This window comes from Callithrix jacchus, chromosome 13 (assembly GCF_049354715.1).
Source record: "Callithrix jacchus isolate 240 chromosome 13, calJac240_pri, whole genome shotgun sequence".
Lineage (NCBI taxonomy): Eukaryota > Metazoa > Chordata > Mammalia > Primates > Cebidae > Callithrix > Callithrix jacchus.
In genome coordinates, this window is record NC_133514.1 from 42,938,753 (window position 1) to 42,956,622 (window position 17,870).

Below are 17,870 nucleotides of genomic sequence, written 5' to 3' on the forward strand. Positions count from 1 at the left end.
ACATACCGTCAGCATCATCTGACTCTTCATCTTCTTCTTCATCTTTAGACTTCCTCTTAGAGGAGGACTGACACCTGAGTACATCTTGCGAGGACAAACGATGGAAGTATCCTCTAGGGAAGAGTTCATTTTCATCCTCTTCCTCCTCTTCTTCATCAATCTCAAATGTGGGTTCTAATCTTGGCATTGGCCTCTCTGAGTCAGAATCTTCAAAAGGTTCATCTAACACTTCAGTGGTCTCAGAAATAGTTTCTGTGACTACACTGCTATTGTGGTGTTTGCGCTTTCGGACTCTCCTTCTTCGGTGGAGAAATGGTTTCTGTTTAATAGGGAAAGCAAGTATTAACAGTTATGAACACTATCTTTTCTATTAACAAAATGAAAATAGTTTTAAAACCAAATAGAATTAGTACATATAAAATGAGGATGCTGTTTGCAAAAAACATTTTGACTATTACTTCAAAATACTATAGTAAGATACTATACTTACTATAAATGCAAAAGTGTTAGACAACTGAATATAACTTTGTAAAAGAAAAGGCAGCCATCTCCAAATAACAGACATTATAATTCAGTTAATAGTTCAGTTGAATTTAGCATCCTAGAGAGTTGCCCATTTTAATACTGCCATTTTATGACCAAGAGGCTAATCCCTTAGCTCTTCCTTAAGAGCAAAAGAGAAACAAAAACATTTTGTCTTATAGCACTACTGTTAAGGTTAGCAGAACTATCAGTAAAGTTGTATGCCATTTTTATGAACTACTCATAAAAAGTTGTGGAATGTAGAAATATGGAGTTGAGGAGGCTGAGGGAGAACTGCCTGAACCCAGGAGGCGGAGGTTGCGGTGAGCCGAGATCGCGCCATTGCACTCCAGCCTGGGTAACAAGAGCGAAACTCCGTCTCCAAAAAAAAAAGAAATATGGAGCTGAAATGTATTCACTCAGTGAAATATTTCAAAAGTAAAATAAATCTGTTACTGAAATTTAGGCACATTCAGCACAACTTCACACTGGGCTGACCAAATACTTCGACTATACAATTAATATCACAAAATAACAGATGAAGCGCCAGAGATGATCTAATCCAATCCCTTCATTCTACAGATGTCAGAGAGGCTATAGGACTTAAGTTCACACATTCAGTCAAATGCATGTATTCATTAACTTCAAAATGACTTTGTATGTGAGCTAACTGCCTGTTTTTTTTAACATAATAGCATAATTTGTATTACTTTATAAATTGGCAATATAAATGCTAGCATAGCAAAGATCTATTCTTCATGATCATGCAATGAACAGCACAGTTAATCAATGCTCAACTTTTCTCTACTTCAAACTTACTAGTCCTAATTGAGAATGTAATTTTCAAATTAGATTTAAAATAGTCCTGATCCTTGGAGCAATGGCTGATTCTAGGACTAGGGCATGAAACATACAAGATGAACTTGAAGCATCTTGTAGTGCCAGAAAGGAAATGCTTAAAACAAAACAAAAAGACCCCAATATGACAACAACAGTATGTTATGTTAAAGAAACACAGAAGGCCAGGTGTGGTGGCTCACACCTGTAACCCTAGCACCTTGGAGGCAGAGGAGGGTGGACTGCCTGAGCTTGGGAGTTCAAGACCAGCCTGAGCAACATAGTGAAACCCTGTCTCTATCAAAAATACAAAAATTAGCCAGGCGTGATGGTGCATTCCTGTAGTCCCTCAGCCTAGGTGGCAGAGTAAGACCCCATCTGAGAAAAAAAAAAAAGGAAAGAAACAGAAGAGTGAAACCAAAAGAGCTCTCAATGGTCATAGCTGGAACAATTTGAGCAACAAATTTTAAAAAGTAGTAGCACTGGATTATAAATTGAAGTATTGAGTAAATATCTGGGTCCATAATGATATAAATAAATGCTTAGATAAACAAACAGATGAGGGAGAAAGGACAAATCTCCCAAGCAGAAATTCAAATAACTTATGCTGAGCCTCCACCCTGAGGGGTAGAAATCTTGGGTGTGCAGTGACTTCCTTCCAGCACAGGAAAGGGAAAAGAGAAGTAGACACCTGACAAACAGTATCTTAAGCCAGGTCATCAAAGTTAACTTCAACAAGGAAAAGTCATATTGATAATAAATACCCTCATACTTGATACTTTTTTTTTTGTTTTTACAGACGGGGTCTTGCTATGTCACACAGGTTGGAGTGCAGTGGCTATTTACAGGTGCAATCATCGTGCACTATAGCCTCAAGTTCATGTGATATTCCTATGTCTCCCAAATAGCTAGGATGATAAGAGTGCACCACCATGCCCAGCTTCCCTATACATACTGATAGATACATGTATTGACAGGTACTCTTTAATTATGTGATGAGAATGGCCTTTTACCCCTATGGGTAGGATCCTGGAATATAAAAAGGAAATTAAGAAAAACTGGAAGTCTGAATAAAGTATGAACTCTTAGTTAGTGATGTATCCACATTGGTTCAGTAACTATGATAGATGTACCACACCAACGCAAGGGATTAATAAAGGGGAAACTGACTGGGGTATAGGCAAACTCTGTATTTTACAACTGCTGTGAAGATATTATTCTCTTAAAAAAAAAAAAAAATCCTGCCTTGCTTTTTAAGGCCCTGTAAGGAAAGGAAAGGAATGGAATGGTTGTGCTGCTGCTTTGGCTGGAAGCTGGCTAAGTGGCTCTTCCAGGGAGTGGCCTCGATTCAGTCTGGCTGCCTCCTGGTAATGCTTAAAGCCTGGAATGTTTCTGGTAAACAACTTAACACAATTCATTATCATCATCGTACATTATTTAATAATTAATTGGCTATCATTCAGAAACTGCAAGATGATCGAATATAGTTTAGAAAATATTTTTAAAGCAAGAGAGACCAAGTTAAACCACTGGAGGGATGTGCGAGAAGTGGGGCAAGCACAGAGAAAATAGTAGCACCCAAGATGAGTGACTGTACTCTGAGTACCTCAAAATATAGGGCATCACTATGTTCACTTTCCAATTAATTGTGTAATATTTTGGTCTCCTTTTCTAATATCAACTCTTCTAATCTGTACATACTTTAAAAATATTTTTAAAGCTCCTAAAAGTCATGATTTGGACATCAAACCAGTAGGCTGAAAAGAAGTTTGTTTGCGTCCCAAGAGGTGGAGCCCTTAAATAAGTTTATGATTTCCGAGTGAATTCCCATGAATCAAAGAAGTTACATGCACATCTCAAATGTTCACTGTGAAGATCTTGAGCTACAATACATAAAGGCTTAAAGTTTATAAAGCAACACACTATGAATTTCTAACTTTACTCTTTCAGAACTGTAAGCTATAACAAAAAGGTATATAATAAACTGGAATTGAAGGAAGAGAAGACCTGGAAAGAAATGTGTTACCTTTCGCTTCAACGTGGGCTTTGTGAGAATTGGTGGTGAGCTTGACCGAGGGCTTTCTGGCTCTTCCTCCTCCTCGCTACTCTCACTGAAGCCCCTGAGGACAGCCCTGTCACCCTCACTGTAGCGGCGGGGCAGCCTCTCATTTCCTTCTGTTAGTCTGCACTTCAGAGCCTCAGGGCTTTTCTTGAGCTGTCCTCGCCAGGGCTCAACCCCTTCACTGAGTCTTCTTTTGGGAAGGTCAGGTTTTCCATCCTGGCTTGGCTGCTCCTGAGAGGCCACCAGCTGCTCTTCACTTTCATTGTATTGTTCCTGAGTGGCTTCTGATTTCTCCCCACATTCTCCATATTGTTCCTGAGGAGCTGAAGACGCCTCTTCCAAGAGCAGTTTAGAATCTTTATCACCAAAACGTTCCTGGGTTTTTCTGTTCTTCCTCCCCCAGCGGCCCCTCCGAGATGGCTGGCTATTTGCAGGAAGACTATCACGAGGAAGGACTTGTTTGTTCAAACGTGTAGAACTGACTGGAGCCATAACTTCTGGTTTCTTTTCACTTTCTGCTGAGTAAGAATCTTGTTCTTTGTCCTCACGACACACAGACTTTCCCATCTGATTTTAGAAAATAAAACAATGCTGGTTAATTTTTCAGTCTTGTTTGCTTACATGTATCTCTTCTAACCTTTTAAGTACTGAGAGAAAAAAAAGGAAACTGAGTTTTAAAAAGAAAATGATCAATTATTTAATATTTAACATTAATATTTCCTGTTTCAGCACTGTTTCAAATCTGTATATGCATTAATTTAATCTCCCCAATAATCATATGAAATATTACCACTACATCTCCACTTTACAAATAAGGTGTGTTTGGTACAAAAAATAAGTACTCTGCCCCAGGTCACTTAAGAGCAAGTGAAGATGCTGGGATAGAAAGCCAGGCAGTCTGACTCCAGAGCCTGTGCTCTGAACCTCTCTGCAGTACCATCCTCAATAAGCAAAGTGAATACTATTGTTCTTTTAAATGTTAAATGGGATCATGAAATAAAAATTTATAAACAGGGAGGAGGAGACAGGATCTTGTGACATGGGCAAGGAGGAGGAGGCATTTGAGAAATATGAAAGAAAATTTATGTAATTTAAAGTTTTACTTTTATTCTGAATATTTATTTTGAAAATTAAACTGCACTAAAGAGGGGCATGGGATTTATGTTTATCAAAGGACACAGATGTTAAAGGATGAAGCACTGCTTAAAAAATAAGAGCTATAAAAGTATGATCACATGAAGAAAAACACTGACAATGACACATGTAGTACAGTCCATCAGCAACCCTTTAACGGCTAAAAAGACCTGTGTGTGCTGGAGATGTTTTGGTGCGCCATTAGAACACATGCATGAATTTAATAGTTCCTTGATATTCTATTTAAGAAAAATCTTATCTTCATTTCAGTTTGTTTGTTTTTTGTAGAGATGGAGTCTCACTAAATTTCCCTGGTTGTCCTGAACTCCTGGTCTCAAGCAATCCTCCTGCCTGGGCTTCCTAAAGCACTGAAATTATAGGCATGAGCCACCACACCCAATCTCCATTTCATTTTTTAAAAACTGTTGGATTTGGATTCAATTCAGATTTCTCAACTAATATCCAGCTTAAAATTGAGCTGCTTATTGGCACACTGGTAAGAAATACTTTCGTCATAAGTAACACATTATAAGAAACTTGATGGTCTCCTAATTGCCCAGGGCTAAAAAATATGTAAGTAAAGCAGGCTCGGTCTGCCTGAAATCATGATCCACCATTGAATAAAACTCTTGACATGCTAGTGTGAATTTACTTTTCTGTGAAAAATTATCATAATACATTATCATAAATACTCATGAAATAAAAAATATATCTTCTGTCATCAAAAATAGAAACTATTCATGCCCTTACACTGGTCTCTAATTCTCTTTCCTGGCATTGTGGCTCTTCATTTCCTCCTTCCTCAGCCTCCTCTTCTTCCTCCTCCGAGACCACAGAGTTGGACACTATGACTGGAGTCCAGCGCAAACATTCTGGATCTACATCTACAGGTCGCAAATTCAGCTGAAGCTTTGCCATGTGATCCTGGATAAGTTTTTCCCGGCGGATAATCACAAATCTGGAACCAGAGAAAAGTTTATAGCAATCAACAATGTATAAGATGCACATAAAAATGAATGTGGAGATGAGAACCTCTGGTAAAGGCTGTAGACGATGATGGGCACTGCAAAGACAGCCTGCCTGGGAAGATGGAATGTGGAAATGACCCACCACCTGAGATGGTCAGGAGTGTGAAGCAGCACAAACACTTAGCTCTCTACCATGGCCACAGGCTGTTATCACTGCCTACTGTCTCATGCGACCCACTCCAGAAGTTCACCTGCTCTTCTGCACTCTCTTTCCTATCTCCATTTATTTGGCTCAAATGCCGTTCTTTGTGACCTTTTTCTACTACTTTAGGGATTGGTGAACTGTCTGTTCTTCCTTTCTATCTACATTCACTTTGTGCCATTTATATGAAAATTTATCATGGGCACTTCATTTAATGACACTGTTTCTAGAGTGGTTACTTCTTGTATTATGAAAGAGCTCCCAACACTAGATGATGAAAGATTCAATAGCTTACATCCAAAAATTGGAAGGAATACACCAGAAAGAGTTCAGTTTAAGAAGTTTGTATATATAGACAATCGAATAAAATATCCTAGAGAGGAAAGTGATATCTCATCATCACCAAGTACATCATTTATATTAGTTAATGCCCTTTCATCAATAATCTGGCTGGCTGATCCAAAAACTTCAACCTAATTATCTTTCAAAGGTATACAAAAGGATGTGATACTCACTGGTCACTACGGAAGTCCAGCATTCGTAGGTGGTGGAGTGTGGAAGTGATGTCTTGAGGGCAGATTCCGGTTAACTTGCTTAACTTCTTAATGCTGATCTGCTTGTCATTTTGGTGATAAAGGCACTCCAATATTACACTTTTCCAATATGACATGTAGGAAAGACGACCCAGATCAGATAACGGTTTCTCTGGAGACCCTGCTTGGCCTTCACGCTTTGATAACAAATAACCTAAAGAATCACACATAACCTGAATCACAAATATGTCAGCCACTCCAAAAAACTGGATTCACCAAAATAATAATCCCCTGTTCTACAACCAAGAATAACTCCAAAGGTAAATTCCTTCAAAAAAAGAGAACAAAATTGCAAAACTATTTTAATAAAACAAATCTGCAGAAAGAATGCATAATTTATCTGTATTGAACACTAAGTATTATTTTGTCTAAGTTAATATAAATCACCTTGTTAAAAAATTCAAAAGTGTTAAATAACAGGACTCTGTTAACCATTTCTAGTTCAATGTCCTAGCCAGGGGAAACAAGCCTTGCATGCTTTATTTGGACCACTAGGTGGCAACAGCTATATCTGAACTGAGAAGCACAAAATAATGCCTTCCTTTTCATGTAATCCTATTAAAACTGTAGTTCTGTGAGCGAATTAGATGACAAGCTTTCACTTCAACCAAAACTCCTCACAATTACCTATCACTCTAATTCTAGGCAAGCAGGACTGCCAGCCTAAGTGTGGAACTGTGGACTCTGTCCTCTCTAGTGCACAACTCTCAAGAACTGGAAAACAAAGGCATAACTTCTAAGGAAAGGCATCGAAAATGTGGAGATGGGAGAGAAAGGTATTTTTATTGCCATTAAAGAAAATGTAAAAGCAGTGTAAGAATATAATTTGGAAACATATATCAGGAAAAGTAAATAAAAACAATACTGTTATTACACAGATTGTATACCTCACATACAACACATACACACCCCCCTCAAATATTTTCCCTAACTTTGCAATTTAATGGTATATATAAGATATCTAATCATGAATCCTATTTCAAAATAATATATTAACATTAAAGGAAGTAATCTGAGTTCCATCCCCTACTGTTCATCTAAAAAGACTAGAAAATGTGTAAAACAACCAGTAGAGTACATACTTCCAATAAAATATGGACAGAAGGACAGTCTAAAGCCAAGAAGCAGCTTAATTAACGTCTCAAGACTGGAATCAAAATCTTTTGTTTGAACCATTAGTTCTGCATATATTCATTTAAATATTATTTAATAGCAATATCCGAGTAAAATATTCCCTTCAATTACTATTTCATAATCATGACATTTATTACAAACATACATCTAACTTTCTAAGCAAGATTACCAATGTGTGAAAAATAAAATGCAGTTCCACAATGATCTCTTTAGAACAGTGAGCTGTCACTTTTTAACTCAGATTAAACTATTTTCCCTATCATTCACTTCTTAAGATATTGAAAGTTGTGTTGCATATGCTTAACCACTAGGTAAAGCCTAACTAAAAAATACACACATTTTCTCAGATAATTGGATAACAAAAATAGGGCAGGCACAGTACTTATTAGCACTAATTGAAGCAGTTATACAATGTTCTTAGTATTGTATTATTGCATAAAACTAAGTTCCATTGTAAATGAACAGTTGCAAATTAAAGATATGTGCTATATATCACAAAAAAATTTTATTCAATATTAGTTTTTAAAAAATATTTCATGTCCAACCAAAATAAAAGGAACTTGTGGCTTTAGGTTTTAATTATTTCCATTTGTGAGAGACAGTCTTGTTCTGCAGCCCAGGCTGGAGCCTGCAATGCAGGGGTACCACTGCTCACTGCAGCCTCAGCCTCCTGGGCTCAAGTGATCCTACCACCTCAGCTTCTTCAATAGCTGGAACACTAACCAGGTGTGTACCATCATGCCCACCTAACTTTTTAAATTTTTTGTAGAGATGGGGTCTCACCATGTTACCCAGGCTGGTCTTGAACTCCTGGGCTCAAGCAATCCTCCCACCCCAGCTTCCTAAAGTGCTAGGATTACAGGCATGAGCCACAGCAACCAGCAATGGCTTTAGGTTTTGGTTTTTTTTTTTTTTTTGAGCCATAGTTTCGTTCTTGTTACCCAGGCTAGAGTGCAATGGTGTGATCTCGGCTCACCGCAACCTCCGCCTCCCGGGTTCAGGCAATTCTCCTGCCTCAGCCCCGTGAGCAGCTGGGATTACAGGCACACGCCACCATGCCCAGCTAATTTTTTGTATTTTTAGTAGAGACGGGGTTTCACCACGTTAACCAGGATGGTTTCGATCTCTTGACCTCGTGATCCACCTGCCTCGGCCTCCCAAAGTGCTGAGATTACAGACGTGAGCCACCGCGCCTGGCCGGCTTTAGGTTTTTGAAGGCTCATATAGCAATACAACAAAAGATACTAGTAGCCAACAAATCATCTACAAATCTTTATATATACAGAAGAAGGTCCACCGGAAGGGACCAATGAGAAATTAATATAATCCTTACTGAAATCGATGAGAAACCTGCCATAGCCCTTACGCTGGTATTGAGGAAGAATCATTATACAGGAAACGTTGTACTTCTGTTGGCAGTGCTTTTCCTGGTGGAGAAAATACAAGTTTTAAAACAGGCTGGTAAAAGTGAATAATAATGCTAATTGTTAGGAAACAAAGACTGATGGCCAAAACCACAGCCCTGGTCCTTTGGGAATAGCAATATACATCAAGAAAAAAATACCCAACTGGGAGAAGATAGGATAATGTTAAGTCACTGCCATTACCCACAAAGCAACTGTCTCAGGGGAGTAAAAATACAAAACAAAACAAAGCCATCCAACACCATCTCCAACTCAACAACAGTACGCCAGTGCCTAAGGAACAGCACTGAAATCTAAGTCCCAATCTGCAAAGCTACAAATGATGAATCAGTGTGCTACTCTAGAAGTGAGAAGACTCATCAATTATCTCAGAGTTTTCTTTCTCTCCTGCTCTGGTGCTACTCAAGGCAGTCCTATTAATTGTATCTACCTTTACACAAAATAGTCATCTTTATAATTTTATAAATTAGTCGATATATTTTAAATCCTATTTAACCAATGAAGTAGCCTACTTAAAGAACTCTTATAAATGCTTATAAAAAGCTAGTACTTCCACTTAACTGTTTCATACACTTGGATTTTACTGCTTAAATAACAGTATACCTTTTGTGTTGTCCGACTAGAAAAGAAACTTTTCCCTCTAAAGGAATGGAAGATTAAAAAAGAAATGTCCTTTAATCAAAATGCCTTCTTACTCATATTTCTATGCCTAAAGTTCAAATTAGAAGAGAAGATTTAAGCTGAGGCAGACAGAACTCAGAGAGCTAATGACTGTTTATTTCACAAGTTCCATTACTACCATGGGAAGAGAAGTCATTTAAAAACTTCCTCGTGAGTATTGCCAGCAGTCCTTGCTCCTAGGAGAATATAGGCTGTTGAATGTTACTAGGCACCTTCTAGCACTTGGTAAATTTCCAAATATTCCTTCTATTCTTTCCAAACAGCTAGATGACACCTAGGAGGTGCTGAGTGAGAACCAGCAAAAATTGTTTTAGATTTCCATGTGCATTCAAACAAAGTTTAAGCAGACATACTTACCTTAGAAAAGTAACCAACAAGGTGGCAGCCCTTGACATCATTCTGTGTTAGTACATAAAAAAGAAATGGCTCCACATCATAATAGAGGGTTTTGTGGTCAAGAAACAACTTTGCCAAGAGACACAGGTTTTGACAATAAATGGTACTCACATTCCCATCAACCTAGAGAAATAAACAAAACAAAATAGTCAATAGATGGTCTCTTCAGTTCTAGCACAATACATATCGATAAAAAGCATTTCTAGATATCCATAGTCCAGCGTAGGAGAAGGTGTCCATGACCAGTACACTATGGAAGCTGGAAGCTATCCTTTGAAATGGCAGTATTATGTTATCTGCTGTTTTAGGACAAGCAAATATATAAAATACGGTACCTTCAACAAAGCAGGAATAGCCAGATAAGGAGGTGATAATCTGGTTTTCAAATAGCAATTTTTGCTTTTATAAAACAATGAATTACAGCAATCCTTTGGATGGCAAGCTTTGTTTTCAAAGTAACACAACGAAAGGTCTAAACGCAACCCTTCTAAAATACATTTATTAGGTAAAATAAGATGTAACTATGTAGTCTAATCTGTGCCAGCAGCCTGAAGCAATGCAGTCTAACTACCATGATCAGGCTTACCCCCAGATGAAGCTACTTAAGGGGGTACTAACTACTGCCAAGCAGAAGCATAAAGTGGGTTCTCCAAGTTATCATGTGGCAAATGAGGCTCCAGGCTTGCCAGGCCCGGGAGCACTCTGCTCTTTTGCTCCTGGCAGCCTTGTCTGTGTTCATGGAGTTGCCAGAGCTTTCTCTTTTATAAAAATGCCAATGGATGCCCACATTAGCACCCAAGACACTGGTATACTAACAGAACTCAACAATCCAGATAAGTTAATATTCTCTTCAAACAGTATTTTATACCACATCTACCCCAGCTTCTCCCAGGCAAAGAGCTTCTCTATTGATCACTTGAAGTCTTAGGGAAGACCAAGAAAGTGAGAGACTGAGGGGATCCTGACAACCTGGAATTTTACTGTTAGACCAGGTAACAGGGTACACAAGCAAGTAGTCAATTAATACTTGGCATAAAGACCACACAACTGGGATCAAGAGCACTACTACCAGATACAGAGAATCAGACAGAGCAGAGCACACATCATCATCATATTAAAATTTACTATTAAACAGATCTCTGTAAGATATTCCTTTTAAATAAGTGATAAAAATCCTTTCATTTAAATGCCATATTTCATAATTCTAAGATGTACTTTTATCACATCTTAATATGTACAAAATCAACTGGCATTTTATAATCAAAGTTTTAAAAATTATAATTACCAGTATTTTTTCCTTTTCTATGCTACATAAAATAGTAAGATAGTAAGTTGCACAATAGATGCAATGCAGGTGGCCCTATTTTTGAAATGGATGGGAAGACAACTACTTAAGCATCTACCTTACCTCAAAGACAGAAATATTATTCTTTCTGTAAATCTCATTGGCAGGAGGATGGAACCAACCACATTTCTTCATGTGCTGCTGCAGAATAGTTCTACTTTTCATATATTTTAAACAGAATTCACAAAGATACAATTTGGGCAGCCTGTAAATGATAATTAAACAAAAAAGACAGGGTTTTGTATTTTAGAGAACTTTAAACTTTCACAATTATCATCTTTTTGCCTTTCATTGCTACCCAGGTAACAGGTTAAAAAAAAGTTAAAACAGCATATACAAAAACACGGGATGGTAAAACGACAAAATATGTAATTCAAATAAATTCCTGTATCTTGTCTAGTATTTAAGTACTGAGATGAAAAGAAATAAAAAATTAATTTAGTTGTTATCAATTTGGATAGTTATGCTTAAAATATTACCCTAAAATTAAAGAAAATATTTGCTAAGTAGATTAACACAAACAAAAAAATGTTTGATTTGTGTGAAGACCACAACTATTTTTTCAAGTTCCCACTTTGAAAGCACTTTTGAAATATAATGATAATTTATCTGAAAATATCTAACATTCTACTAAAGTTTTTCCCAAGGTATATTTATGAAACACAAATCCTGCAGATACTAAGGATATCATGCTCAAATAAGGGCGAAAAGGCACGTGCTTTTTCCCACTTTTCCTGGGGGATTCACAATATGCATTAATTCTTCCCACATAACCTCACATCTTTTTTTTTTTTTTTTTAGTAGAGATGGGGTTTCACCATGTTGACCAGGATGGTCTCGATCTCTTGACCTCGTGATCCACCCACCTTGGCCTCCCAAAGTGCTGGGATTACAGGCGTGAGCCACCACGCCCGGCCCACACATCTTATTTTTTAAACTGTCATTCAATTCAGCACACTGAAAGCTTTCAAGGAACTTTTGTCGTATAGTATCACTAAACATCTATGGTATACAATATTGTTTTTCAAAATCTCTAAGGCTAGCCACAGCTTGTTATTATATATACAGCTTATAATTATACTATTAATACAATCACTCCAAAATCAAGCAGAGTGAAACAAATAATGAGTGGCACTATAATTTAAGCCAAGAAGCGGGAGCTAAGAGCATGGAAAGCAGTATGTCGTTGGCTACTTTGTTTCCATTGCATTCTGCCTCAAGCCCCACTATTGGGGAGGAACCACCAGATGAAGATAATTTTACTTCTTCACCACCAGAGCTACAAATCACAGAATGAAATGGCTCCAGTTATAAACTTCATCATTAATATGAGCACTACATGTATTTACTAAGCCTTACAGGTGACCTACAACTGCCAGACCATTTCCTGAATACTAAAAGGAAGAGGAAGACTGAGTCTCTCTATGTAGATGTAATGGGTGGCACCTCCCTCCATAACTGTTTTACTTACCTCTATTTACCTGTGCTAAATTCTCAATGACCAATTTTAACTTGTCACGTCATTAAGTTAACAGAAGTAACACTACCTGAGTACAGTTTCACTTTGAGGGCTAAATATTACACTAAATACTTCCTACAATATGAATCTGAGAAACCTAAACAATTTTGTGTTTTTTAAAGTATTTTTATAAAAATGATAGAGTAAAAAACAGTGACAGACCACAAAGCTTTCCAAATTATGGTAAAGATAAATGCCAACTTTAAGGGCATCCAATCCAACTGTTAAGGTCTCAGCACAGAGAAGTGAAAATAAAGTACCATTTATGTCAATTAGCTAGATTTAGTCATATTTCATAACGTATATATTTCAAAACATGTTGTACAAGATAAATATATACAATTTTATCTATCAATTAAATAACCAGAAAATATTCAATAAATGCTAATTACTTTTCTGGAAACAGAAGGGAGAGAGGGAGGAAGGAAAGATGGAAAAGAAAGCACAATTTATTTCCTAAAGTCTGTGATAGAAGGCCAAAAGTTTTTAAAGCTGACATCAAAAGAAACAAAATCTCTGAGAAAATTACTGTCAAGTCTTCTCTGGTAAATGATTTCATGCCACTTCCTTGGAATGGAAAGATACATGGCATTTTATTGATAATTAGAAAAAAAAACAAACTTTAGTTAACCTTATTATGTGAAAAATAGTAAACTGAAAACAAGCATTATGAGCTACTTTATTCCAATTTAGTTCTCCCTGAAAACATTTTAAAAGCCCCTTACTTTATTAGAAACAAGCCCACTGGGATGACATTGCTAATCTAAAGGGAATCATCTGGAAAAAAACTCCTGGAAAAACAAAGTATTTCTAATAATAGTATAAACAACTGCAGTTCTCTCACTGAAAAAAAAAAATCTGTCATATGGAAAGGACATGAGCCTACATGAAATGAAATGTAGTTATGAAGATTATGAATACTCCTGGCAGCTTTTGGTGGTCTTGTTCCTGGTAGGATATAGGTCTCAGCTATCAAACAGGCAGCTGTATGGTGGTTTTGATCAACTGTACCGTGGGGTGTTACCACACTGTAAGTTTATTCTCAAGTCTGCCGCAATGCTAACAACCCAGCCCATAGAATCAGGACTGTGCTGTAGCTGAGCGTGCTTCTCTCACTTCTAGGATGATGTAGTTATTATTCTCAGGAATTACTACAGTACCTTCTGGCCTTTTCTGTTTTTCTTCTTTTTTTTTTGAGACGGAGTCTCACTCTGTCACCAGGTTGGAGTGCAATTGCGTAACCCTGGCTCACTGCAATCTCTGCCTCCTGGGTTCAAGCGATTCTCCTGCCTCAGCCACCCAAGTAGCTGGGACTACAGGTGGGTACCACCATGCCTGGCTACTTTTTTTGTATTTTTAGTAAAGACGGGGTTTCACCATGTTGGCCAGGATGATCTCCATCTCCTGACCTCGGCCTCCCAAAGTGCTGACATTACAGGTGAGCCACTGCGCCCAGCCCCTTGGGGCTTTTGAACATAGTAGCAGTTTGTGCAGTCAACTTGCAGCAAATTTTTTTTTTTTTTTGGAAGGGAGGAAGGGAGGAAGGCAGGAAGGGAGGAAAGGAGGAAAGGAGGGAGGGATGAAGGGAGGGAGGCAGGGAGGGAGGGAGGGAGGGAGGGAGGGAGGGAGGGAGAGAAGGGAAGGAAGGAAATCGAGCAATGAGAGCGACATTGCTGACCTGGATCTAGAGGTCTACAAGTTGATTTCTCTTTTTTTTTTTCTTTTTTTGAGAGAAGATAAAAAAGGAGTGAAGGAGAGGAAGAAAGAGGAAGAAAAAGAGGGAGAGAGAACAGAAATGTTGCTTTATTCTAAAAAAAAATGGGTATTAATAATGGCCAATCAATGTTTCATTTAAACCTATGAGTAGGTGTGATGTGGTATTGACCAGAATGTATATTTTGTGTATTTAAAGTGGAGAGCTCTATAAATATTTATTAAGTTTACTTGTTCCGGATCTGAGTTCTAGTCCTTGATATCCTTATTAATTTTACGTCTCCTTGAGTCTAAGTCTCTTTATAGGTCTTATGTATCTGGGTGTTAGGATCGTTAGCTCTTCTTGTTGCATTGATCCTTTTACCACTATATCTTCGTTGCTTTAAGATCTATTTTATCAGATACGAGAATTGCAACTCCGGCTTTTTATTTATTCATTTATTTTTGCTCTCCATTTGGTTGGTAAATCTTTCTCCATCCCTTTGTTTTGAGTCTTTGTGTATCCTTGCAAGTGAAATGGGTCTGGATGTAACATGCCGTTGGGTTTTGGCTGTATCTTTTGATTGGAGGATTTAGTCGATTTAAATTTAGGGTTACTGCCATTTGATGTTAACTGGCTGTTTTATCCATTCGTTGATGTAAATTCTTCTTTATGCTGATGCTCTTTACTTTTTGGTGTATTTTTAGAAAGGCTAATACTGGTTGTTTCTTTCTATGTGTAATGCTTCTTTCAGAAGCTCTTGTAAAGCAGGCCTGGTGGTAATAAAATCTCTTGAGTACTTGCTTGTTTATAAAAGATTTTATTTTTCCTTCAGTTGTGAAGCTTAGTTTGGCTGGATATGAAATTCTGGGCTGAAAGGTCTGTTCTTTAAGGATGTTGAATATTGGCCCCCACTCTCTTCTGGCTTGTAGAGTTTCTGCTGAGAGATCTGCTGTAAGTCTGATAGGCTTCCCTTTGTAATTAACCTGACCTTTCTCTCTGGCTGCCCTTAGTAATTTCTCCTTCGTTTCAACCCTGGTGAATCTAACGATTATGTGCCTTGGGGTTGCTCTTCTTGAGGAATATCTTTGTGATGTTCTCTGTATTACCTGGGGTTGAATATTGTCCTGCTTTGCTAGTTTAGGAAAATTTTCCTGAATAACATCCTGAAGAGTATTTTCCAGCTTGGATTCATTCTCTCCGTCACATTCAGGTACACTTATCAAACGTAAATTTGGTCTTTTCACATAGTTCCACATTTCTTGGAGACTTTGCTCATTCCTTTTTATCCTTTTTTCTCTAATCTTGTCTTCTGGTTTTATTTCATTAAGTTGGACTTCTACTTCTGATATCCTTTCTTCTGCTTCAACAATTTGAGTGTTTAAACCTGTGCATACATCTCGGAGTTCCTGCATTGCATTCTTCAGTTCCATTAATTCACTTATATTCCTCTCTAAGTTGTCTATTCTCATTAGGATTTCGTCAAACCTTTTTTCAAAGTTCTTAGTTTCTTTACATTGGGCTGCAACATGTTCTTTTAACTCACAGAAGTTTCTTATTATCCATCTTTGGAAGCCTGATTCTGTTAATGGGATGAGCTCATTCTCGATCAAGTCTTGTTCCCTTGTTGATGAGGAACTGCGATCCTCTTTAGAGGGAGAGGCGTTCTGATTTTGAGTATTCTCAGCCTTTTTACACTGGTTTCTTCCCATCAGTGTAAATTTATCCACCTGTCGTCTTTGTAATTATCAACTTTCAAATTAGGTCTCTGAGTGGACGTCCAAGTTGTTAATTCCCAGGGCCAAAACAGCGGCATTAAGACTGATGGTGCTTTTCTGCCCGGGAATCTCCAGTCTGGCTTCCTTCTTGAGTCCGTAATAGGCAACTCTGCCTTCCTGGAGCTCCAAACCTCAGTCAGAAGGGGAACCAGTCCTGTTTACTCTGCACCAAGAGCTGCCATGGTGAGGTGCCGGCAAAACTGCTGCGCCAGCCACAAGAGTCACGCTGGCGACCTGTGTGGCTCCTCCAAACCTCGGTCAGAAGGGGAACCAGTCCCGTTTACTCTGCACCAAGAGCAGCCGCGCTGAGGTGCCGACGAAACCGCCGCGCCAGCCACAAGAGTCGCGCTGGTGACCCGTGGAGCTCCTCCACTGGGAATCTTCTGCTCCGTGAGCAACCAAAATTTGTCTGACAGTGTGGCGTCCTCTCGTTGTCTGAGCTTTCGCTGGGAGCTGCAGTTCTAAGATGTTAGCGATCGGCCATCTTGGATCGTTCCCCTTGCGGCAAATTTTTAATGTAACAATAAAAATTATAGCAAATATTACTTAAATCTAAGATTATGCTACAAGCCAAGTGAGATCAAACTAGACACACGTTACATGGAATAGCCTAGGCCAGCAGTTCATGGTGATGGCTATGTAGTAAGAGAGAAGTGAGCTTCAAGTTCTGCCACTTAAATACCGTATTGTCTAGGCCCAGGTCTGCAAAATTTAGATGGTAATATTCACCTCACAGAATTACACCAGAGATGCTTAGTCCAGTACCAAGCTCAATAGATGGTAACTACAGATGGTTATTACTTACAATTATTATTTGTATTCTCCTTTCATCAATTTTACTCAATAATTTAACAGCCGAAGGCAACAGGGATTCTATTTGGTTTCTTCTTCGGTAACTGGGATGATGAGAATAATCAAACTGGTTCTAGTGACAATCTCATAATCTAAGCATCAAATAAAGTCCGGAGGAGAATCAAAAGGCAGAGGAATCTTCTTAGGCTACTCTATCACCTAGGAATCTGCCTCTTTAGGATCTCAAAACAAAAAGGTTATTATAAGCTAAGCTCTAAGCAGCATAGGAGCAGAGGGCATCCCATGATCACAATCTCTTTTGCCTTCATCCCATCTATGTCAAGCTTTTAACGGCAGAGTAGGGTTTGCAATGAACCTGTGCGGGCACTACATGGCACTATGGCAGGAATTCATGGTTAAAACTCTGTTTTACACTCTACAATGTCTGAGGACTATATCACACTGCTCCAAATGAAACAGTATTATTGTTTCACTGTTTATGTCTTGTTTTTTAAAGACAGGGATACAAGATTACTGAACAGACACTGCATATACAAATACCCGCATATGAAAGGATATTCCCTAAAGCATAATCCCACTTCCCAAAAGAGATTTTTCTTATGACCTTTTCATTTTTGTTTGCTCCAACTGCCCTGTTTTTGTATGTTACAGTGTTTAAAATCTTTAATAAGAAAGTAATTTAAAAGTAATTTAGCACAAAATAAATAGGCATTAACAAAATTAAGGGATATGAGTTTATTATTTGGAAAATGTAAGATCTTTGAACATT

At 38.1% G+C, this 17,870-nt stretch overlaps 1 protein-coding gene across 5 annotated transcripts in view; it reads right to left on the reverse strand.

Moving 5' to 3' along the window:
* The window catches only part of KAT6A (lysine acetyltransferase 6A), a 119,855-nt gene that overhangs the window by 8,292 nt on the left and 93,693 nt on the right, over nt 1-17,870 (reverse strand). For 4 of the 5 annotated variants that reach the window (XM_035270420.3, XM_008979388.4, XM_078347627.1 and 1 more), the window contains 7 exons: nt 11,362-11,503; nt 9,915-10,076; nt 8,786-8,879; nt 6,241-6,472; nt 5,306-5,513; nt 3,386-3,988; nt 7-319 (listed from right to left, as the gene is read on the reverse strand). In XM_035270420.3, the coding sequence (XP_035126311.1) occupies nt 7-319; nt 3,386-3,988; nt 5,306-5,513; nt 6,241-6,472; nt 8,786-8,879; nt 9,915-10,076; nt 11,362-11,503 (1,754 nt within the window). Of the gene's footprint in view, nt 1-6; nt 320-3,385; nt 3,989-5,293; nt 5,514-6,240; nt 6,473-8,785; nt 8,880-9,914; nt 10,077-11,361; nt 11,504-17,870 lie in introns of those variants that run through there. The other variant, XM_078347628.1, reaches the window with a different exon arrangement.